Raw genomic sequence first — 24,138 nt, forward strand, 5'->3', positions numbered from 1 at the left:
AGCATGGCAGCATAGAATTTCAGCTCATCCCCATACATGCCAATTCTTGTTGTCTCAAGCATTTGGCTTTTGCACATGGGGCAGAAAGCCTCTTTTGGAGAATGCATGTTGCTCCACAGCCAATGCCTTTGAAATGCAAGAAAGTTAAGAAATACTTCTCCCTCTTGTAGCTCTATATAAGGTTTGGAAGTGGAAGAGGGGCTTAGTGGTTAGAGTGCCAGTCTTGACATCCAGAGGTGCCTGGTTCAAATCCCACTGCTGCTCCTTGTGATCGTGGGCAAGTCACTAAACCCTCCATTGCTTCAGGTACAAACTCACATTGAGCTACTACTGAAAAAGGTGTGACCAAAATCCAAATAAATAAAGGTTTGAGAAATCCCTTTATGGCTTACTTCCACTGCCTCTCTTGCTGGAATATCTCTTTCACTCTCCTCCCTCCCTCTTTCCCTTTTCCCCAACTTCCATATAACAACTGTCTCACTCTTCTCCTTTTTCACACCTCCTGCCGCTGTCCTTTCACTTTTCTCCCTCCCCCATTATCCCTTGCAACATTTTCACTTTCTTCCCTCACCCCTTGCAGCCCTCTCCCTCTTTTGCCCATCAACTGTCCTCATTTCCCCAAGTTTTCTTTACTGTTGCCATACACTGTGGATTCCTCTTCCTGTGGCGCTCAGTTATGGGAAAAAAAACATTGTTTTCTCCCAGTACCGTTCAACTTTGCCATGAAAATCGATTCGCCTGAGTAAATTTGTGAAACCATGGCAATAGTGGTTAAGGTGCCTGGTTCCATGAGATTTATGAAATTGCATCTTAAGGGCCCTGTGTTCTTCAACTTTTTTTACTTTGAAAACATAAGTACTTCTTTCTAAAACTGACAACCATCTACCGTACATCAGATAGCAGAGTTACATTGGATTTTTTAATGTTAAAATTTGTCTTAAATTACTATGAGAAACAGAACCTCCTGTTATCAAGGAGAAAGTGCATATTTTTAAAGTGGTAGCTTGCTGAAGCTGAGGCAGTCATCCTTGACTGTGCAAAACCATCTGTAATGACTGGTACAAATCTTCAAGTTCATACAGTTGTGGGTGAACATGTGTCTAAGTTTTATGTGTATCCAGACTGTGAATCTCCTGTACATGAAGTATTTTTCTCATACTATGGATTGGTTTCCTTTTGAATTCGTGTGTCTCGCCAAGCATATCTGGACATCTAACTTGCAGTGCCTTGAATTATGTGACCTAGTTTAGTTCCAGCTATGCTTTGGCAACCTGTTTGCATCTCCTCAAAGGGTCGGGATGATTCCCTGCTTCTACAGCCCCACTTTTCCTGATAATAGAAAGAATTACTGGCGCCCAAGTGACAAATGTGTTTATGATTTTCAGCCTGTCAGAAGTATTACTAACACCTGCCACTGTTCCAGGCCAACTGACTATGACACTGGAGAGGAACGCAGGATGAAAGTTCAGAGCAAACTGCTGTCTGCTGAGACTAGATCTTCAGCCCATTGTGTTGATTTGATATAGTTTCCCTTTAGGACAGGGATGTAAGTGTAAAGAGAAGTTCACTGCTTTCTCTGATATTCCATATGTCATGGCTAGCAATGATGTGAAAATCTGGTGCCAAGACCTGTCTTCTTTGTGACTGTGTTTGAAAGAAAATATTTACATGAAAGGTGAGATTTTTTGCTCAGCAATTTAAGAGGAGCGGCCCTATGAAGAGGCTGGTTATTGAAAACCTGTCTTTGGCACACACGAAGAATACCAGCAAATAAACTAAAACAAGTAAGGGCTTGATTCAAAGTTTAAGAAAAAAAGGGGGGGGGGGGTGAGAAAAATTCATTGCTGCATGTGGGAAAACAGCAGATTTTATACTCCTGTGTGGCAGTAGCATTCAAAAGAATATAGTACTGCCTGTTCCCACAGATCGGCTTCTCAACAGAAAAGGAAACTGTCCTTGGTTGACTGTTGTGCTCTACCATCATCTACTTGGAGAATTGTAAAAGGAGCTGTCCCAAGAAGAATAAGCCAAAGAATGGTAGAGAAACAAAGAGCTTGCTGCTTGACACAAGATACCATCTTCATATATGTCTTAGACTGGCCCTCATGGTACTCCCTGGAGGAGGCCCCTATGTAACCGCCTTAAAGAGTGCCTATTTGGAGCCTATTCTGTATCAGAAAGTAGGGACTTTCTGTTAAAAATACTAGCAGGCATGACCACTTACACCTGCATGGAGCTGGTGCAAATGCTTGCACCAAGATTGCTAAGAAAGCATGCATAAATTATAGAATACTATAAGAACGTGGGGGGGGGGACACACAGGTACATAAATTATGGAATACAATAATTTATGTACCCGTGTCTCCCCCACCCATGTTCTGCCTAGACTCCTCCCATGTGTACTCCCACCTTCAAACTATACTCTATCACATTTAGGTGTCATTTCATAGACTAGCAGGAATAATAGCATTTACATATATATGTGTAGCCATAGCGCATCTATGTCCTTATTCTGGTCATTCCCATGTGTTTTTGGTGCCTTATTTATAGAATTATCCCCATTATGGATTGAATGAACAGTGAACAAACACATAAAATCATTACTGTTTCCAATGCACTGCTCTGTCAGTAGCTTTTAACAAAATAGCTACTGATAACCTGTCAATTAATTGCCCTCAGACTGAGAAATGTGTAGCTTAGAACCAGGACTGAATTACTGATCTGGCTCAGATGACATCATTACTACTGATCTGGCTCAGATGACATTTTTACTGTTTATTTAGGTCTCCTTTTACTAAGCCACGGTAGTGATTCCCATGCGGCAAATTAGACAAAGCCCATAGTAATTGAATGGTCGTCTTTGCATTTGCTGCACCGGGAATCACTACCATAACTTAGTAAAAGGAGAATTTATTTTATTTTATTTTTTTCCATAGCACCCCCAAAATTATTCTAAATACTTTGTTGTTTCTGCAACATTGTAAATAATTTGGCTCATTTTTTGTCTTAATAGCCTACTACTGTTATCAGTCAGAATTCCTAATGCATTACTGTTGAACCCTTCCCCCCTTTTACAAAGCCACACAACAATGCCAACACAGCCCATTTTGAATGGGCTTTGTAAAAGGGCAGGGGGGTAAATTTGTAATTTTCAGTGAAACTCAAGTTACAAAGATAAACTCATGGACCTTTTCCACAGCTGCCTTTTAAGTTATAAATCCTGTTCAACATCTATTGACTTGTAAAATATTTTGTTCAAAAATCTGGCCTTTAGAATCATTGAGCAAATTAATACGGCTGTAAGGGTCCATATTCTAGGCCAGGGGTGTCCAACCTCGGCTCTCCCCAGGTCAGGTTTCAGGATTTCCCCAATGAATATGCATGAGATTTATTTGCATTCAGTGGAGGCAGTGCATGCAAATAGATCTCATGCGTATTCATTGGGGAAATCCTGAAAACCTGACTGGATTGCATCCCTCAGGGACCAAGGTTGGACAACCCTGTTCTAGGCTGTTCCTAGAGATAGCTTTTTTGGTGTATAACTCATATCCAGTCTCTTGAAGTCTACTAAGGGTCTCTACGTTGTAGAAGAAAGTTATTTGGGCAGACTAGATGGATCCTATGGTCCTTATCTGCCATCACATTTTGTGTTTCTTTTGGCAATGGTCTTTATAATAGTCATGCAAAACATTTTCTGCTGACTGCATTTGGACGTTATAAGAACCATTTGTAAATCCTGTCCAAGCCCATTGCCATCATTTCTCAGTGTTTGGCTGAGACTTGTACATTGTTTTTAATACACAACATGATTTTGGCATCTCACAGCCAGATGTTTCACCTGGAGGGGAATGTATTATTTCCTTGTATAGTCTGCTTGGAGAAAATCTTACAGAAAAGCAATAAGGCAGTAGATAAAATATTTTTAGTCTATTTATTTCTAATGAACAATCCAGTTGATTCATTTGAGATAATGTGTAAGTTCTCTGTTCATCTAGATTCTTCTTTCCACTTATTCTCTAACTGTAGTATATGTACTGAATTACTTATAAGTAAGACAAGTCTACCATTGGCTAATAAGAGAATGTTTTCTAGTTCGACAATGTTTTCTTGTTCCCTTTAAGCTATGCAGGAATCTGCCACCTATGTTCTTACCATTGGTGTAGTGCTGTATTCTCATGGTATCAACCATGTGGGGTAGGCAAGTCCCCTGGGAGTCCTACTGGGAGACTATCCTTATACCATGGAGCTGAAACTCTGAGACTGCAGCATCATTCCCATGGTAAGGATATGGGTGGTGGACTTCCCTCTAAGCTTAAAGGTCATTACAATCTGAAACAGAATTTGCTGTTGAATTTACAGCTTCTTTCTGTTTGTAAACCAATAAGTGAGGTTAAAAATTGCCGAAACTTGCACTTGCAAATTTGGGTGTTTGCAATTTCATTGAATAATGAGCTAATTAGCGCCAATAATTGGCTTTTTAACAATTATTAACACTAGATTTAATTGGTATTTACTTGTGTAAATTTGAGCGTGGGATCGGTGCCTAAAATTTACACATGATCTGAAAAAGGGGGCACGGGTTAGAGTTGTGGACTTTGGTCCTGGGGAACTGGGTTCGATTCCCACTGCAGGCACAGGCAGCTCCTTGTGACTCTGGGCAAGTCACTTAACCCTCCATTGCCCCAGGTACAAATAAGTACCTGCATATAATATGTAAGCCGCATTGAGCCTGCCATGAGTGGGAAAGCGCGGCGTACAAATGTAATGAAAAAAAATGTAGGTGTGTACATTTGCACCACATTTCAATTGATGCAAATGGCTGTGCGTAAAGTTAGGTGTGATTCCTGGGCATGAGCGCTATTCTATAAACTGCGTCTAACTTTAAACGTGGCCTACAGAATAGCGCTTTTTTTGGCGCCATATATAGATTTTAGCCTTATGTGTGTATATGGCATTATTCTAATCATTTATGTGCATATTCAGCACGTAAATGTTGGCACCCACTTTGTAACATTTCTCCCATATATTTTATTTCTTTTAAAAGTAATTTTGTGGCATGGCCACATGTCCTCTTTTCAAGTATTTCTCATTCAGTTTTCTTGTTAAATGTTTTCTTGCTATGCACTCTAGGTGATGCCTGTGTGATATCAATGCAACAGTACTCTGATGTACCTAAATTCTGAGTGGTGGAATAAGGTTTGAGTAGTACTGATATTTCTCTGAGTTATATATAGGTAATAAATACAATGGATTATGGCAAATATTATTTTAATTTCATTCTCCCAAATATGTCTATGCACACTTGTGTCTGGTTATACATACACACTTGTGATATCTCATGTCAACCCTACAGTGTTGTTTTAAGATGTCTCTAAAACTGAAGCATCATGGAAAAATTCATGACAGATGATTGCTGATTGCTTTTTCTCTGAGAACAGTTATTTCTTTTGTATAAATTGAAATGAAGACATCTTTAACTGAAAGGCAATTTAATGATAAAATATGTTGATCCCTACAGTTAATGTATATTTATAAATTTAACACAGCAGTACTTACCAGATGGTTTGTCAGTGAAGCTTGGGCTGTTGGTAACTGCTGGCATGGTGGGTAGAGTTGGTGGTAGGGCCTTTAGATTCTGATCCCCCTGAATTTCATTGGTAGATATTTGGTTGATGATGCGGTTATAGTTTGGAGGAGGAAACATCTTGTGTGGTTGCTGTGGAGGCAGTGGGATTGGCTTCATAGACGGCATCCTTTGACAGTACTCTTCCAGCTGTGCAATAACAATAGACTGATTAGTTGCTAATGTGAACAAGTGTTGGTATTTATGCTCAAGGTCCTTGTATTTGGTTGTAAGCTGTAGCATCTCAGCTGTTTGGTTTAAGATCTTGTTCTCCAACTGGGAGAGTTCTAATGCGTTGTCCCGCTTCCTGATGATTTCATGTAGGAGCTGCATGTAGAGTTGCGTCACCCTGGAGTTCATGTTCCGACTTTCTTTTCGTAAGAGTTTGACCTCATTCACTATCCCACCGTCCACTTCCACCATCTGCTGAAGGCTCTCGATCTGCCTTTTCTGCTTTAGAAGTTCATTATTAAGCAGTTCTATTTCTTGCTTGTTCACTCTGCTATCTAATATAGTTTCAGGCTCTTTTGAGTTCACACAAATGGCACCTGTAACCTTTTGTTGGGGTACAATAAAAGTGTAGGTGCACTTATCTTGTACATCAGTGGCACGCTTGTATCTATTCAGGTAAAGGAATTCGGGGTCTTTGCCCTCATCGCTTCTTTCAAATTCTTGTGGCTTGCCAGCTGTAGCTCCTACAACTACAACCAGCAATAAACATATTGAAGCCATTGTCTTCATGATGCTTGTTGGCATTATTAGGTATCACTTCTGCTGATGAAATTTAAATATTTATTATCTGAAAAAAAAAATACACAAGTACTACTTTAGTACCAAGAAACAGAATATGTGTCTTTTACATGAGAGTCAGAATTTTTACTGCATGGATAACTAGGCTATTATGGTAAGATTCAAATTGTTGAATACAATAGAATGCTGAATGGGTTAGTGTCGTCGCAGTGTTAGCAATATGAGCTGCTAAGAGGAGCCTGGGGTTTGTGTTCTGTTTTGTTATTTTTTTCCTGCTTGAAAAGTACATTGTAAATTTCAAGCTATTCTAAATTGTTTTTCCCAGGCCCTGTTAGAACCTCAAGAGAGACTGTATAACTGTCATCACCATAATCTCTTATTTTAACTCATCCTCAACTTGTATTTATAGCAGTCCCGTTCCTTACAGTCTGGTCAGTTGGAGAGCATGCCATGGAAACCATGTACTCATCGCACAGGGAGATGAGAAGTTGTGTCGTGAAGAGTGATATTGAGTTGCATATAGTGCCATCCGTGGGCTGTAGTTAAGATGGGAAGCACCATGGGAAGAGAATTGCAGGAATCTGGTTAAAATGTTATGTAATGTAGCAGCAGCATGTGTCACCAAAGGAGGTGAAAGTGGTGAACTGCGGAATTTTATTTTATTTTATTTTTTAGAAATTTTGCAGTATAACTTTGGAATTCCTTTATTGATGGGCAAGATTCACAAAGCATTTTTCCATCACATAGACACAAAGGGGCTGTTCTGTAGCTTTGGCACTAACATTTACACCCACACTATGAGCTGGATTCAGTAAAAGGCACTCAAAATTCAGTGCTGAAAAAAATCAATGCTGAACAGTATTCTATAACAGGTGCTCCAGGATCAGCGCCCTTTATAGAACAATGTGTAATGCTGGGATCTGCACTCAACTTTGGGTGCGAGAAGTTATAGCAACTGAAACCAGATGTAAATCCCAGTGCACAAGTTGGAAGTGGATCCACCCTATTCTATAAAACTGCGTTCATGTTAAGTGAGTGCCCCTGACTCGCCCATGCCCCTCCCATGGCCACACCCCCTTCGCAAATCCGCTTGAAACGTAGGCACTATTCTGTAAATGGGCACGTAAGTGTGTTTTCATGTGGATCTACCGTTTTTGCCCCATTTTGCACCTTGCATCCGTTAGAATGCTTTTCTACATCAGCAGGGAAGTAGCACATAAGGCTCAGTGACATATATAGAACTCTTCCATAGGTGTAGATGTTTAGAATACTAGAGCTTATGCATGTATGTGCACACCTACATATGTAAATGTCAACATGCTGCCAAAGCACTATTCTGCAAATGCATACACAGGAGTGAAGCATGGGCAGGTGGTGCTCCCACTTATGCATGTAACATACAGAATATTGTGAGTTACACAAATCCCTGCCAGATTTAGGTGCCCACACTTACACAAGTTCTATGCCTGAAGTAAGTGATTGCACCTAAATGTTAGGCGTGTTGATACCTGGTTACACTAATATTCTGAGGAGAGGGAAACCACACAGGATTAGTGAACAAAAGCACAAGGAGCCTTCAAAACACGGTCTGTGTTTCGGCAAAACTGTCATTTTATATCTCACTTTTTTAATACTATAGATTCATATTTGATTTTATTTCACTGTGCGTTCATTATTTATCATTTTTTAGTTATTCATGTATTGATTTTATATTATTGTATGGATTAAACCATTTTGTGTATTATCTCTGTTTTTAATGTTATGCACACTGGCTCATGTATATTTATATTTATGTTTTTAATCTTTAGACCCCTGATGCAGATAGTCTTGCCGAAACACAGACCATGTTGGGTCTCTCTAATAAATTTGAATTGACGCCCCCAATCTTGAAGGCTCCTTATGCTTTTGTTTGCTACATTAGTATTCTGTGGGCCTGGGTCTGCCTGCCTGAAGTGCACTGCACCCACTAAAACTGCTCCAGTGACCTGTATACTGCTGTGATGGACCTGAGTATGACATTTGAGGCTGGCAAAAAATATTTTTATAGATTTTTTTTAGGGTGGGAGGGGGTTAGTGACACTGGGGGAGCAAGGGGAGGTCATCCCTGTTTCTCCTGTGGTCATCTGGTCAGTTCGGGCACCTTTTTCTGCTTAGTCGTAAAAAAAAAAACAGGACCATGTAAAGTTGTCCAAGTGCTTGTCAGGGACGCCCTTTTTTTTCCATTATGGATCGAGGATGTCTATGTGTTAGGCACGCCCAAGTCCCACCTTCGCTATGCCTCCGACACGCCCCTTGAACTTTGGTCGTCCCCGCGACGGAAAGCAGTTGGGGACACCCAAAATCGGCTTTCGATTATACCGATTTAGGCAACCCTGTGAGAAGGATTCCCATCTTCCGATTTGTGTCGAAAGATGGGCGTCCTTCTCTTTTGCAAATGAGCCTGATAGTGTCAAATCAATATTAACGAGTAAAGAATTAGACAAAAATTACATATGATAATCTATCCCTAGTCACTAATATTTTTTTTCAGTTCATCTTAGTTCAAGAATCTTAATTTCTCTTCTGGTGACTTAATTGTATGCCACTAAGTGTGCCATATGTATACCAGCAACTTATCAAAATAACTATAAGAAGATGCATTTTTTAAACCAAAGAGTTCTCCTGTGTATGTTAAACGATGAAATGGTCCCATGAATGTCAGGATGGTTTGCTCTGATACTGTTTTATTTTCACTGTACTAGAACTTGTTTGCAGTCATTACTTACCAAGCCAGAGGGTCTAGGAAACCCAGCAGATTTTTGCACTGAGTTGATGAAACAGGACTAGAGCAAAATGTTCCATGGTTTCTGGAAACATCTGGCTAACTTAAGCTGTCTGGATAGTGCGGAAATCTTTAGACATTTGGTAATCTGACCACTGGTATTCATTCATTTCAGAATGGCTGCAGTGTGATGCTCGTTTTCTTATTTTGAAATATGATGTGCAAAGCACATAGAATAACATTGATTTGCAAGCCTATGTTTGTAAAATTGGTTCTTTACATTTCAGTCTAAGTAGTGACTAAACAATCAGATATACTACCCTGGAGCTGGTTGCAGAGCTGTTGTTAGAAGATCCTTTTTGGCTATTTCATGGACAGAGACCAGTGAGGACACTGCAGAACTAGTCTAACATTTTAAACATTGTGTAATAGCTGCCATATAGTGTTGAAGCTAATACAATGCAGACCTAGTAAATCCTCCTCTCTCCTCCTTGCTTTACCCTTTAATTACCTAGTAGGGGATCCAAGATGGTGGTTTGAAGTGAGGACACACCCCCAGCACCCTTGCTCCTCCCCAGTTGAACCTGTTGATGGTCTGGTCCGTTTTGGACTGGTAACGGGGAAAAGGAGAGCTAAGATCAGAGGGCTTCCCCCAGCCTCCTCCTCAACCCCTGCGATGAAACAGATGATGTTGGATCAGTTTTGGATGCTTTTGGCCCCAGTGACCTCTCTCTCTTCACCTGTGCGTGCTGTGGAAGCATCGGGCGGCAGTTCTGCTGGGGTATCATTGAGCCCTGTTGAGTGCGTGGCTTCCCCTCCACCTGGGAGCAGCTTTTCAGCAATAATGCAGTTTGCATTAGAAGTGATTTAGCCGAAGGAGGTGGCTCTCAGAGCGCAATGGGCTCATAAGTTGGAAATGCGACACTGACCCTTGGAGAAAAGCATCAGCTGCAGGCCACTGTTAGAATCCTGGGACAGGAGACTGTAAGTAGCCTGAATAAAGGCGGGGCTAGGAGCCAGGCTGCTCCTGAAGTAGAGTTTCAGGGGTCGGGTAGACTAGCCGTGGTTACATTGGAGACTCTATGGAACGCTATCACTAATATGCACTCTTTTTTGGTATCTATAACAAGACAACAGTCTAGAGACATTGTTATGATTTCTGAGGCGGTCCTGACTCAGGTGCATGCCATGGGCCAACAGCTCTCTGAATTGGATTTTTTTGAAATCTAGAGTTCAGACCATGGAAAATTTAGAGGTGGTTTCTATTAAAGATAAGAATTTTACTCACAGACATCTTGAGTACCTGGAAAACCAGACCAGGAGATATAATTTAAGACTTCTCAGTTTTCCTAAGTTTCCTCTCCTTTTGCCTGTGGAAATGTTCAAGAAATACATGGTGGATTTTCTAAAGCTACCTTCAGAATCATTGCTCCTGATTACCAGGGCCCAATATATACTTGGAGTTTGAAGACTCCTGATGAATGGACCGAGCAGGAGGATGCCATGAATGTAACATCTTTTCTGGAGTCATCTTTAGATGTTATTACCCAGAGAACTACTTTGGTAGTGACTTTCGCTTTAGAATTGGACTGCAATAATATTTTGAGACTTAGCTACCTTGAATCATTGTTTATGAGATCAAAAATTAGAATTTTTCCTGATTTGGCTACGGAAGCACAGATGAGGTGTAAGGCTTTCTTGGCCTTGCAGCCTAGAGTTCAAGCCTTTGGAGCTAATTTTGTATTAAGATTTCCTTGTTTATGTTTTGTTGCTTTTGAGGGTAAGCAGTTTCAGTTTTTTTATCCTAAGCAATTGGAAGAATTTTTGATAACCAAGGAAGACGTTAATATTGTGGTGTGATCCCCTATGCTCACTGTTAAGGGTTTGCTGATAGAGGGGACTTGGGTAGTGTTTCTCTCTAATGTAATCTCTTTTTCCTTATGAACATTTTCTCTACATTTTAGATACCCTTTTCTTATATTTGTGGACGATGTTTGAATTATAATTCTTGGATATGTAATTTCCTTCCTAATTTCATTTGTACTCTGTATAGGTGTTTACTTGATATTTTGTAAGATAAATACAATTACAATAATAGTAATACTTATGTAGTCCACCAATGATTCCAAGATGCATAATGCACCAAGATATTAAGAGAATCTTTCTTTCTATATTCCTTATTTCTTAATAGGTCATGTTATGAATGGTATATCAGCATGGGTGTCTTTGAGTCAGACCCCCCCCCCCCGAAAAAAAACATACATTATCGCGTTTTCCTTGTTTGTGCTACTGCTTTTGGACAGTACAACACCCAACGTTCAAGTAGATAAACTGTCTGTTTAAAGCATAAGTTCAGTTGTCATGTGTGAAAAGAACAGCCAAGATATGAAATATGCTTAAGAGTCTGAATTTTTCCTGTTATGAATTCACTGCTATTATCTGTACACTGCTTGTTAAACAGACATTTCCTACATCAACAGCAGTAAGCTTCCAACAGTGTGTTGTTAAAACTTTCCTCATATGCATAACATAGCACACTAAAAATTATACTCACTATGAAATGAGAAAAAAACATCTCTCCTGGATTCAGGTGTTATTTGAAGGAACAAAGAAAATCTATAACAAAAATCCATCTAAAGGCCAGCCCTCAATTTTCCTGACCTACAGGATCATGCAGTACTGAAGAGGCTGTATTAATGCTGCATTTCTTTTTCTGGGACATTTCAATCAACTGGCCATTGGTTTCATGTGTCCAGAAGCTCATGCTACTGTGAAACAGAAGGAGAAATGGCTTCCAGCTCACTCATTTCTACCAGTCTGAAAGAACAGATTTTAAGCGAGCAGGGGCTACATCCTTAAATGTCCGCACTATTGTTTGCTACTCAGGGAATGGGATGGGGGGCAATTGGTTAATGAGCCTTCAGTGTGAAGAGGATTCAGTAAGTTCTGGTGATCTTTTGTTTTGAAATGGTACCAATGGCTCCCAGGGGGCTTCAAAGGATTGCCTCTCCTGTGTGCCTGTTCTCACTTCCTGATTGCACATTTCAGAAACAGAACACAGCTTGTTCTTTAGAAGAAGAAATATAAAACGTTTTTTCTACTTTGGGAACACAGAAAAACTTTGCGAGTCTGTCTTTGCAGCCGGAAGTTAAGTGGAGCATGCCTAACATTCTTGGGTGGCTTTTACCTTGGCCAAGCTAAGTGCCAAGGATTTTCCAGAGTCGAGAATAAACGTCATTGCTTCTGCTTGCCCTTCTCTGAGTAAATCTTTCACAAAGCCCTTACCGTTCTTTCACTGCAAATCAATCGCTGGAAAAAAAAAGGTGCCAGATTTTCTTTTTGTTTTAAGATTTCTGTGCATTCAGCATGAATCGAATGTGTGTTTACATAAGAAGAATTCTTGCCCATACAGATAGATATAAATTTGTGCAGTTTTTATTTTAAATGGTACGTGTGGTTCCTGTATTATAAGAGAAGTTGACATTTAATTGAAAGACTTTAAAAATAGAACTGGCCTAGAAACTTCTCTAACAATAGAATAACTAGACAGAAGGCTATTATTCATCACAATTGTATCTTCCTGATCTCCCATAGAGGTATGGGAGTTCATGCAGAGGCTTTCCGGCTTAATAGCATTTTTCTCTGAGAATAATAGGTACAGATAATTGGACATCCTCTTAACAATTTTTTGAGAATTGAAGCAGGATTAATGCCAGTTTTAATGGTAAGAGTCAGTCAGATTGTCAATGAAATGTTTTGGACCAACAATAAAACAGTAGCATTCTGTTTACAAGTTTGGTATCCAGAACAACTCTTTCCCATTACTGACACCTGCACCGGTTTTTCATGATGAATAACTTCATGTTATTTGAATACTACAAGAAAACAAATCGAATACTGAGCTTCTTGTGTTTACTGTTTAAACCATTACCATTTTTTAATGAAATAACCACACATTTTCCTTTCTATGATTTTAATTTTGTGTAAACTGCTTTGATCTGCTTAGTTTGGCAAAGGCGGTATATGTAGTACCAATAAACTAAACATTCTGTGAACGCCTGTGGTAGAGAATTAATAAATAGAGAAAATTAACCTGTAAAATAAGCTATAAAGTCTATAAATGACTTACTTGTATTATGACACAGAATAAGCTTTGTCAGGTATAGCCACACACCCCAACTGAGCTTTATTAGATCAACATACTTACCCAGTTTCCACAGGTTCTGGCTCTCTTGTTAATGTGCTTTTTGCCACAGATTAACTGAATGATGCCTCCATGTGAACTGTGACATTTCATTTAAACTGTTTCCAAATCTTGTGCCTTTCTGTTGTGAGGATCACAGAGATTCAAAGGTTGAAAAGATTCAAACATTTGAGAGCAAGGTTCCTCAGAAACTTGAAGTCTTGTTTTCCCTATTGTTCATATCTTCTGTTTGCAAAAAAAATAAAAATAAAAAAATATATACATATATGTATTTATATATGTGCGTAGGGATCTTAGATGATGAATCCTCAACCCACATCACCATGCTACAGGCTGAAGCAATAGAGAAGCAGTCTACCCAGGATTTCAGCTTCAAAGTTTTGAATCCATCATTCCATACAGGTCGAAACCATCCTTATATAAACTTCAGCTCGCTTTGTGATGGGTTTACTTGTTGGAGAGTTAAAAAAAAAAAGCTTTTCTTAACCATCAGGCATATAAGTTAGTTCTGGTTGGACAGTCTGTTCTCTCCTCCCACGTGTGCAAAGGGATACTCCAACAAGATGCAAAGGAAGGGTCTCCTCTCCTCCTCCTGCAGAATCACAAACACTGCAGGGCTGGTTAAAACAAAACTTTAACAGTGATGTCACTGCTTTTCTCTTTAGTAGTCAAAACTAATTTGGCATGCATAGAGACCGCCTCCCTGGATTCTTTTGGCAGACAGCCTTAGTCACACTTGCCTGTGGCCGTCTGATCTGAAAAATCCAAAATGCTCTTAAAGATATATCAGTTTGTAATAGACGTTTTGCTCAGCAGAGGGTAGGATTTTGACTCTTCTGGTTATGCAGCTTGTTTACCTTAGCTGTCTGTTTCTTCAGCTACTTTGCTTTGGGCTTGTTTGGTTAAAGCTTAAATATATTAAATATTTTGATTAGTTTGTCTCTGGTACTTGTAAATCGGGCAAACACTGCTTGGTTAATTGACTTTTATCAGCAATATCTAAGGTTTGGATTGCTTTTAAGTAACTTTCTTCCAAATTCATGAGCTTGTTACAGACATCATATGTTTTAATACATGTGTTTTCAGTGCTTAAAGCGGATGCATCAGGGACACTTTTCAACATGGTGCCTGAAAACAAGATACACAGGTTTTGTTTTCACGCACGCAAGTAAATTGTGGCTGGCTAGATTGTTCTGAAAATTGTCCTCATAGTGTGCCTATCTGAAATGTCCAAAGAGACACCTATTATGCCTCTTTTATAAAGGCTGTATCAAAAATCACTTACGCAGAACTTGGTTCAGCAGAGGGAAACATAAACCAAAAAATATTTAAAAAAAGTTTCTTACAAAAGCCTTCTGCAAGTCCTCACAATTTTCAGCTATGTTAACAACTTTGAATAATCTTGTGTCATGTGCAGATTTGATCATTTACTAGCCACTCATCAGCATAAGGTACAGACCCTTGGGGCGCTCTACTAGTAACCCTTTACCATGCAGAAAATTGATCATTCAGTCCTGCTCTCTATTTTCTATCTTTTAGTCACCTCGCAATCCTCAAAAGGGTGCTGTCTTTCATACTATGACTCTTTAATTCCCTCTCATGAGAGACTTTGTCAAATGCCTTCTGAAAATCCAAATACACTATGAGGTGTATTTTCAAAGCACTTAGGGGTCTTTATAAAAAGGTGCCTAATCATTAGCTTGCTCTAAACACTAGCGACACCCGTAGAAATATATGGGTGACTCTAACATTTGGTACATGCTTATTTTTAGCATGCACTAAAAACACTAGCAAACCTTTGTTAAAGGACCCCTTAAGTTTGTAAATCTAAGTGCTTGACAATCAGCCCCTGTATCAACCATCTCACAACTTTTATTTTATACAGGAAAGTATGTGGGCACTTTCTTGAATATAATAGGAATAAAGTAGACACAAGCTCCCCTAGTAAGGCCTAGACCTAGGCACCTGCCTGTAAAATTACAGTTGAAATGTATTAATGACTGATTTTGTTGTTAGTTGAGTTGATGTCCTTTTTTGCTTTGTGTTGTTGAAGAGTGCATGAGTAAATGACAGCCACATAATTTGCAGTTATTCAGACAGAATAAAAATTTCCCCGTTAAAACATTATTTAGGTGGGCCCAAATTTAGTAATAGGCAATGCAGGTACTTGCTTCTGACACAAAATTTTAACAGCTGCTGGAGAGGGAAATGCTATTCTTCCTGCTCTTCTGCAGCATCATGATGCAGATGTGATTTAGTGTTGGTTTGTTTTATTATTATCATTTGTTTTAATTGCATTTAATTTTGCTGTAAACCACTCTGAATAGCTGGCTACTAAGAAGACAGTGTAGATTTTTAGAAACACATACATACATAAATATCCACAAAGATCTTCATGAGAGACTCCAGAGAAAATTAGTCATGGGATAGGAGGCAGTGCTGTTATGGATTAGCAATTGATTTTTGGACAGAAATCAGAGGATAGGGTTAAATGGCCATTTTTCTCAGTGGAGTAGGGTGAATAGTGGAGTGCCACAGGGGTCTGTATTGGGTCCGGTCCTATTTAACAAATTTATAAATAATATGGAAATCAGAACAACAAGTGAGGTGATTTAATTTGCAGATGACACAGAACTATTTAAAGTTGTTAAAACACATGTGGATAGTGAAAAATTGCAGGAAGACCTTGGGAAATTGGAAGACTAAGCATCCAAATAGCAGATGAAATTTAATGTGGACAAATACAAAGTGATGCACATTGGGAAGAATAATCCAAATCATAGTTACCTGATGCTAGTGTCCACCTTGTGAGTCAGCATCCAAGAAAAAGATCAAGGTGTCATTGTAGACAATATGTTGAAATTCTTCCCAGTGTGCTGTGGCAGCCAAAAAAAGCAAACAAGATGCTAGGAATTATTAGGAAAGGGATGGTAAATAAGGCCAAGAATACTGTAATGCCTCTGTATCCACTCTATGGTGTGATCTCACCTTGAGTATTGCATTCAATTCTGGTCACTTTGTATAAAAAAAGATATAGCAGAATTAGAAAGGGTTCAATGAAGAATAACCAAAATGATAAAGGGGATGGAACTCCTCTCATATGAGGAAAGGCTAAAGAGGTTAGGACTCTTCAGCTTGGAAAAGAGACAGCTGAGGGGATATGTGATTGAGGTCTACAAAATCCAGAGTGGTGTAGAACGAGAGGAAGTGAATTGATTTTTTTATTCTGTCAAAAAATACAAAGACAAGGGGACACTCAATGAAGTTACATAGAAATACTTTTAAAACAAACAGGAGGAAATATTTTTTTCACTCAACGAATAGATAAGCTCTGGAACTCTTTGCCAGAGGATGTGCAGCAGTTAGCATATCTGAGTTAATGGTGAAGTTCCTGGAGGAAAAGTCCATAGTCTGTTATTGAGGTGGACATGGGGGAAACCACTGCTTGCCCTGGTTTTGGTAGCATGGAATGTTGCTACTATTGGGTTTCTGCCAGGTACTTGTGACCCTGATTGGCCACTGTTGGATGAATAATTGTTCTGACCCAGTATGGCTATTAATATGTTCTTAGGAAGATTCAGGTCAGTGCCTGCCAGTTCTCTTAGGCTAGAAGGCCCTACAGTACATTGCCCATTGCATGGGTTTTCATGGTGACAGAGAGCCCTGCGAGGTGCAGAGTTAGGAGCCGCACAGGCTCTCAGGGGCCTTTTTACTAAGGTGCATGCGTATGTGCCTACACACGTTCAACACACATCAATTTGGAACTACCGCCCAACTACCGTGAGCCCCGGGCGGTAATTCAATTTTTTTACGTGTGTTCAATATGCGCGTCCAAAAATATATTTTATTTTCTACTGCATGGCACTAACCGGGCGGTAATCGGCAGTGTATGGTCACTGACAATTACCGCCTGGTTAATACGTGACAGGCCCAAAATGGACGCGCGCCAATTTTTATTTTGTCGCCCGTCCATTTTCGGCCAAAAAAAAAGGGCCTTGTTTGCAGTCACGCTGAAAATGGACCAATATACACACCTATAACAGCACAGGCCATTTTTCGGCGACCTTAGTAAAAGGACCCCTTAGTGAGCAAGAGCTTTCTGGTCTCCTGCCAAATTTTCTTTTTAGAGATGCTGCAGCAACATTGGGCCAGTCTTGCTCTAGATGACAGTGGTAGAGGTGAGGTGAGACAGTGAGGATCTGGGCAGAGGCAATGGGGCAGGAATCTGCTCCATGACCTGTCAAATAAATATGGGTGACCACCGTTCAAATCTAGCCCTGAGTCAGTCAACTTGGCAGACATAGCAGCTGCCAGTGAGTAACTCTCCCCTAGGCATAAAATAAACACATGCAGCCAAGGATTGAACTGGGTACATATACAGTGCTGAGGCATGAGTCAAGCACATATTACTTACATAATGGGCACATGGGTGAGATGCTTTCTTCTCATTAATGCCAAGCTTGCAAAACCTCTAGCCTTCATCTCCTCTGAGCATTAACAAACAGTCCTGTTATACGCTGCCAGATCTCTCAAAGAAAAGAGTATTACAAAGGAAGAATTATAAAACCTTTTTCTTTTATTAGATCAAGAGTTGGCTTTTAAATCTGGATAATGAGGTTGATGGAGGCGAAGTAGCATTTCCTGACAGTCCATCAGATTCAGGATTCCTGTCTTTGCCCCTCCTTATCCTCCTCCTCCTCCCCCATCTACAAATTAGAGAGAATGATGAGGTGCTTTTCTTAGTTTGTGGCTCATCAATTCGGAGATACTTTAACTGAAGAGGAATATTTTTTTTTTGGGGGGGGGGGTGAAGAGGGTAGTGAAAACAGAAGAATTGAGAGGGCACAATATTCAGCTGGCAGTGATCAGCATTTTGCTGACTGCCACCGGTGTTAAACCAGGACTGAATTCCTTGGTTTGCGGAGCTGACTGACACGTAGCCGGTTAAGTGAGATATCCGACACTTAACTGGATATGGGTTACCATGTAAAGATAGGACTGACTTTTATACGATCTTGTTTATGTGGTTGACCTGGCTGATTAAGATCTGAATATGAGCACTTAACTGGGCAAGTGCTGACTTCTCCCCTGTAACGCCCCCAAAATAGCCGATTTTGAATTCTGTGCTAACCGGTTATTTTCTGCGGTACTAACCGGTTAAGTGCTGCTAAAAATAACCAGTTAGCACTGAACAGGAATGTGGGAGGGCTAGAAAACTATATAGCTCAAAAATACATTTTAGAGACACTCTATCATAAAAATTCATTTAATAAATAGCTTATTCGATTAAACAAGTATTTTAAAAGATGGTCATGCATGTAAAACAGACAGTATGTGGTGATGCCCAATTACCGCCTTGTTAGCACCGTGCTAGAGAAAAAAAAATTTCTAGGGAGCACTGGAAATGGAATGCCCTCAACCCAGAACTACTACCGGTGGCCACATTGCCCTGGTGGTAGTTCAGTTTTAGCATGCAGTAAGCTCGCATTGGGCTTACCACCACTTTGTAAAAGGGCCCCTATAAGTATTCTGTTCATTCTTTAAAAATCTGCAGCCATTAATGGTTCCTCCATATGTGAGCCATAAAAGGATATAGTTCCCTATCAGGGGCATGTTCGAAAGAGAAGGGCGCTCATCTTCCGACACAAATCGGGAGATGGGCATCTTTCTCTCAGAGTCGCCCAAATCGGCATAATCGAAAGCCGAATTTGGGCGCCCTCAACTGCAGTCCGTCGCGGGGATGACCAAAGTTCACGTGGGACGTGTCGGAGACATAGCGAAGGCAGGACTAGGGCATGCTTAAGAGATGGGTGCCCTCAGCCGATAATGGAAAAAAGAAGGGTGTCCCTGATGAGCATTTGGTCAACTTTACTTGGTCCAAATGTGAGCCCTTCAAAACCCACCCGAAACCCACTGTACCCACATGTAGGTGCCCCCTTTCACCCCTTAGGGCTATGGTAGTGGTGTTCAGTTGTGGGGAGTGGGTTTTGGGGGGGAGGTTGTGGGGCTCAGTACTGAAGGTAAGGGAGCTATGCACCTGGGAGCAATTTGTGAAGTCCACTGCAGTGCACCCTAGGGTGCCCAGTTGGTGTCTTGGCATTTGAGGGGGACCAGTGCACTACGAATGCTGGCTCCTCCCATGACCAAATGCCTTGGATTTGGTCATTTTTGAGATGGGCGTCCTCGGTTTCCATTATCGCCGAAAACCGGGGACGACCGTCGACCATCTCAACATTTAGGTCGACCTAAATGTTGAGATTTGGGTGTCCCCGACCGTATTATCGAAATGCAAGATGGATGCCCATCTTGTTTCGATAATAGTGGTTTCCCCGCCCCTTCATGGGGCCGTTCTGCGGGGACGCCTTCAGGAAAACTTGGACGCCCCATTTGATCATACCCCTCCACGTATTACATTCAGGAGTAAGTAAGGATCCTTTGTTCCTCTCAGATTACAGTGTACTTTGAAAAGCCATTTACTCGGTTGTTAGTTGAACTTTAATGCCTCCAACCTGTGGAAGAATTTTTAATTTTGCTGTGGGTGGGAGGACAATTACTGTGGTGGGAGTGAAGAACCACACAATAACAATTAGTAACCCAAGGAGTTTAATGGAATTGTGAGAGAAGGAGCTGCTTCAAGAATTCCAAAAACTAATGAGGCAATATTTATATTTTTAATTAGTTCAGGGTGAGCACAACTGATGGTATGTTTACTTTAGAAACCTTAACAAAGCAGAGGCTGCACAGTAGTTTAAAGTGAGCCATCTTCTGCTCTAACAGATCCTTGCAGAATGCAAACCCATAACAGAACATTACTGTAAGAAAATAGCTCTTGTCTTAAAGTTTATGATATGTTTGGGTCAGTATTCAGCCCACTTATTGTCACAGACTGATTTAGAACTGGATAATCAGCACCAGGGCATACCTGGATACTGGCCACTCCTGGCCTAAAGGCTAGATCGGTGGTTCTTGGGTTCAGATCCTGGAGCACTCAGTTCATTCTTTCAAAAGTAGATAAAATGCACAACTATATTTTCTTTGGAGCATCATTTTATGGTGGTTCTTCTGTCAAAGTAACAGAAAGGTACCTAGTTTATACTTTATGCGTCTATGTGCCTTTTATAACATAAGCACCCAGACCAAGCTTCAGTGGCGCACAAATTCTCATGTACAGATTTAATCAGGCTTGTCCAGGTTCAGTCCCTCGAGGACTGCAAGTGGGCCAGGTTTTTGGGATGTCTCTGGCTGCTGGAAGGTTATTTGGGTACTGCCGTTACCTAGTGCCAGTACCCAGGTAGGTGATGGGGCAAGTTGGGACAGTCTTTATCTGGTTCAACTTACTTAAATAGTTTATCTGGGCAGTGATGCTAAATATTGGCTGTGCCCTGATATATTTCTGGATACATCTTAGCTCCTACCCTGGACCATCTCGGCATTACCAAGATGATGACAAGGCAGTCAGACCTATTATTCAGTACTGCCTGCTTAAGTGCTGCTGGAAATCAGTCCAGGACCTGGTCAATATGAGGTTTTACCTGATAAGAGCTTGGTACCACCTGGTTAGCTCACACTGCATATCAACCCCATAATATTTGATTCAGTTATTTGTTTGTTTGTTTTTTTTTGTGAATTGGGTATTTGAAATCAAAGGGGGAAAATTCAGCCAACAGTGGTGAGTGATTTTGTAGCTAGTGCCCAGATATTCAATGCCAGGCCATGTCCGGGCACATCCGAGTATGTGCAGGATTGCCAGCGTTTATCCAGTTAATCTCTCTCTCTCCTCTCTCCTCTCAGGATCCTCTCTCCTCTCTCTCTCTCTCCTCTCTCTCTTGTCCTGGACATGCCCCCCCCCTACTTGCCTCAGGGTGGGTTAGGGGAGTCCCGTCTCGCCTAGGAAGCCCTACATTTCTGCGCTGGGCCTCCTTGTCCTTCCTTTGGTCCATACAAATCATATGTAAATTATTCTCTTAAGTTCACTTCCAAGTGCTCTATGTTCATGGAAAAAGCTCCAAACTCTCCAAATGGATCTTTCTTAACTGGCCATTACCCACGTAACCTTCTCTGATGACCTACTACCACCCAAGCCGGGGTCTGTCGTTCACCCTGATCAACCTATGGTGCACTATACCCAAGTAGCTTAAAGAGGGCCTTGAGAGGTCTAATTGGGTCTGGGGTTTCTCGTTTCCCTGTGATGGGATGTACACCCCATCACAGGCACCAAAAAAATCTGTTGCAAAAAAAAAAACTGCACTTAGTGCTATTTTGTAAACCTCATCTGAAGTTAAGTGTGGTTTATAGAATACTAGTAAAAAAGGCCCATTTCTGACATAAATGAAACGGGCGCTAGCAAGGTTTTCCTCGGAGTGTGTATGTTTGAGAGAGTGTATGTGAGAGTGACTGTGTGTGAGAGAGAGAGAGTGAATGTGCGAGTGTGTGTGTGTGTGTGTGTGTGTGTGTGTGAGAGAGAGAGAGAGAGTGAGTCTGGGTGCGAGTGTGTCTATGAGAGAGAGAGTGTGTGTGCAAGTGCATATGTGAGACGCAGTGTGAGAGAGAGAGAGTGTGATTCACACAGATACATTGTGTGCGAGAGAGAGAGTGTGTGTGAGACACAGACTCTCTGTGAGTGTGTGAGTGACTGTGTGACACATAGTGAATGTGATACAGTGTGAGACATAGAGTGTGTGAGAGACAGTGTGTGAGAGAAAGACATTGACTGTGAGATAGAGTGTGTGTGTGTGACAGAGATACCTCCCCATCCCCTCTGGTGTCAGGCCCCCCTCCCTCCCTCTCTCTGGTATCAGGCCCCCCCTCCCTCTCTCTGGTGTTAGACCCCCCTTTCTCTCTGGTGTCTGAGCGTTACTGTGCAGGATGCTGAGCTCTGGCTGTGCTTCAAGGAACTGACCAATCCTATTTAATAGAATGCACCTCCAACATTCTGAAGCCAAGAAACCTCGTGTGGTTGGTCACTTCTGCTTGTGACGAACCCGGAAGTACGTGATGTCAATTCAGGAGATGGATACAGAGAGCAGGAATGCCTCAGCCATGCAGTCAGCTTCAGAATGTTGGAGGTGCATTTTATTATATAGGATGTGTAGCACCCATTCCTATTACTAAAATTTAAGCATGACTATTTACACCAACTAAAACCTGGTGTAAATGCTTGCACCTACGTTAGGTGCGGATCGGTCATTACAGAAATGTCTATTTTATGTTTAAATGTTTGTTTTATGATCTTGGAAACTGCTTTAATGCTTTGGGAAGGGTGGCATGAACAGTATTTTAATAAACATAACATGTTTTCAGACATGCAAATCACAGAACTAGAGAAAATGCAGCTTGAAGGCACATTTGCTGTGCTTGGCCTTCCATGTCACTGTTGGACATATGTAATTTTACGCCTGGGACATTTCTTTTCTCTCCCATATGGGTTGCAAAGGAGACTCACTGTATGGATTGTTTTTTGTTGTATTTATGATGCTTGTATGTTTTGTATATTTTTATGTGTGTTTTTTCATACTTAGATAAGGATGGGTTATAAATAATAAATCTAAAACAGTGCTGGATCAGGACAGCAAGGCCCAGCTGCTCCTTCCATTCCTGACATTTTACTACCGAGCCTGTCCCAACCACAGGCTTCATCTTTTACTCATCTCATTGCTCGTCCCAGGTGTTTCTAAAAATTTCTGAAGAAGCTTTTTGTTAACAAAAGCTTCTTCAAAACATATACAAGATATAGAACAAACCTACAACCATCAAAGACCGTACAATGCCACATACATAGTGCTTACTAATATATTTTTTAAAATAGCAGAGCTTTTAAATGAAACAGAACCTAAGCAGCATGCAAATATAACTCTTATATTATGGCTTCCCATTTGTCTTTTGTGAAAACAAAAGGTAATACAAACATGCTCCTCATTTATTTTCTCCATTTACTCTATCCCCTAGTCCACCCACAGGACTGGAAAAACAAAACCATTAAAGGCTCTGCTTGGTCCTTCTGGGCCTATCATGGACTTAACTATAGAGGTGTGGTAGCCGTGTTAGTCCACTCTTAAAGGTTAACAATAGAAATCAAACAAAATAAAACATGGAAAAGAAAATAAGATGATACCTTTTTTATTGGACATAATACATTTCTTGATTAGCTTTCGAAGGTTGCCCTTTTTCCTCAGATCGGAAATAAGCAAATGAGGTAGCAGATAGTATATATGAGAGAAACATCAAAGCATTACTTTGACTTTCTGACAGAGTGGGAGGGTGGGGGTATGCATGGGGACATCAAAGCATTTCATTGATATTCTAACAGAATGGGTGTTGGTAGGTGAGACTTAACTATGAAAGAGGATTCAAACATCCACTAATACCGAGCTGCTCACTCCCAACCGGTGCCTATTTGAGCTGGTATTGAGCTTTCTTATTCTGAGATTCTGCTGTAATTTGATTATACATTTGCAGTTCGTGGACTATCACTTTCCATATTGCCATGCTGAGGGCCTCAGACTGCCTACAACTGCGCACAGTTGTCATTTTAGGTTCTAAACAGAAGTGTAACTCAACTTTTGCTCCACTTCCACATTTGCTTCACCTACTCCTCATCCCAAGAGGCACCACTGAATGAGGTGTGCCACGTTCGTGACCGTTTCCTTGTCTGTGCTCACCTCGCCCTCTTGTGGCCAGAACCGGTGGCTGCTATGAACTGTCACACATTCCAGACTTCAGTCCGGTCCGGATCTTCCGGGCTGCCAAACTTGCTTCTCTTGTTTGTGCCTGAACAGCACCTGTAGCTGCCTTGTGATTCCT

General features: G+C 40.8%; 2 protein-coding genes across 4 annotated transcripts in view; one reads left to right on the forward strand and one right to left on the reverse strand.

Moving 5' to 3' along the window:
- The window catches only part of ANGPTL2 (angiopoietin like 2), a 45,035-nt gene extending 31,093 nt beyond the window's left edge, over nucleotides 1-13,942 (reverse strand). Inside the window, exons 1-2 of the mRNA XM_030207499.1 lie at nucleotides 13,342-13,942; nucleotides 5,557-6,422 (exon numbers count right to left, since the gene is read on the reverse strand). Of these exons, the coding sequence (XP_030063359.1) occupies nucleotides 5,557-6,379 (823 nt within the window). The 5' untranslated portion in view covers nucleotides 6,380-6,422; nucleotides 13,342-13,942. The remainder of the gene's footprint in view (nucleotides 1-5,556; nucleotides 6,423-13,341) is intronic.
- The window catches only part of RALGPS1 (Ral GEF with PH domain and SH3 binding motif 1), a 777,507-nt gene that overhangs the window by 431,595 nt on the left and 321,774 nt on the right, over nucleotides 1-24,138 (forward strand). The window lies entirely within an intron of this gene.

The sequence above is a fragment of the Microcaecilia unicolor genome, chromosome 6 (assembly GCF_901765095.1).
Source record: "Microcaecilia unicolor chromosome 6, aMicUni1.1, whole genome shotgun sequence".
NCBI classification, from domain to species: Eukaryota; Metazoa; Chordata; class Amphibia; order Gymnophiona; family Siphonopidae; genus Microcaecilia; species Microcaecilia unicolor.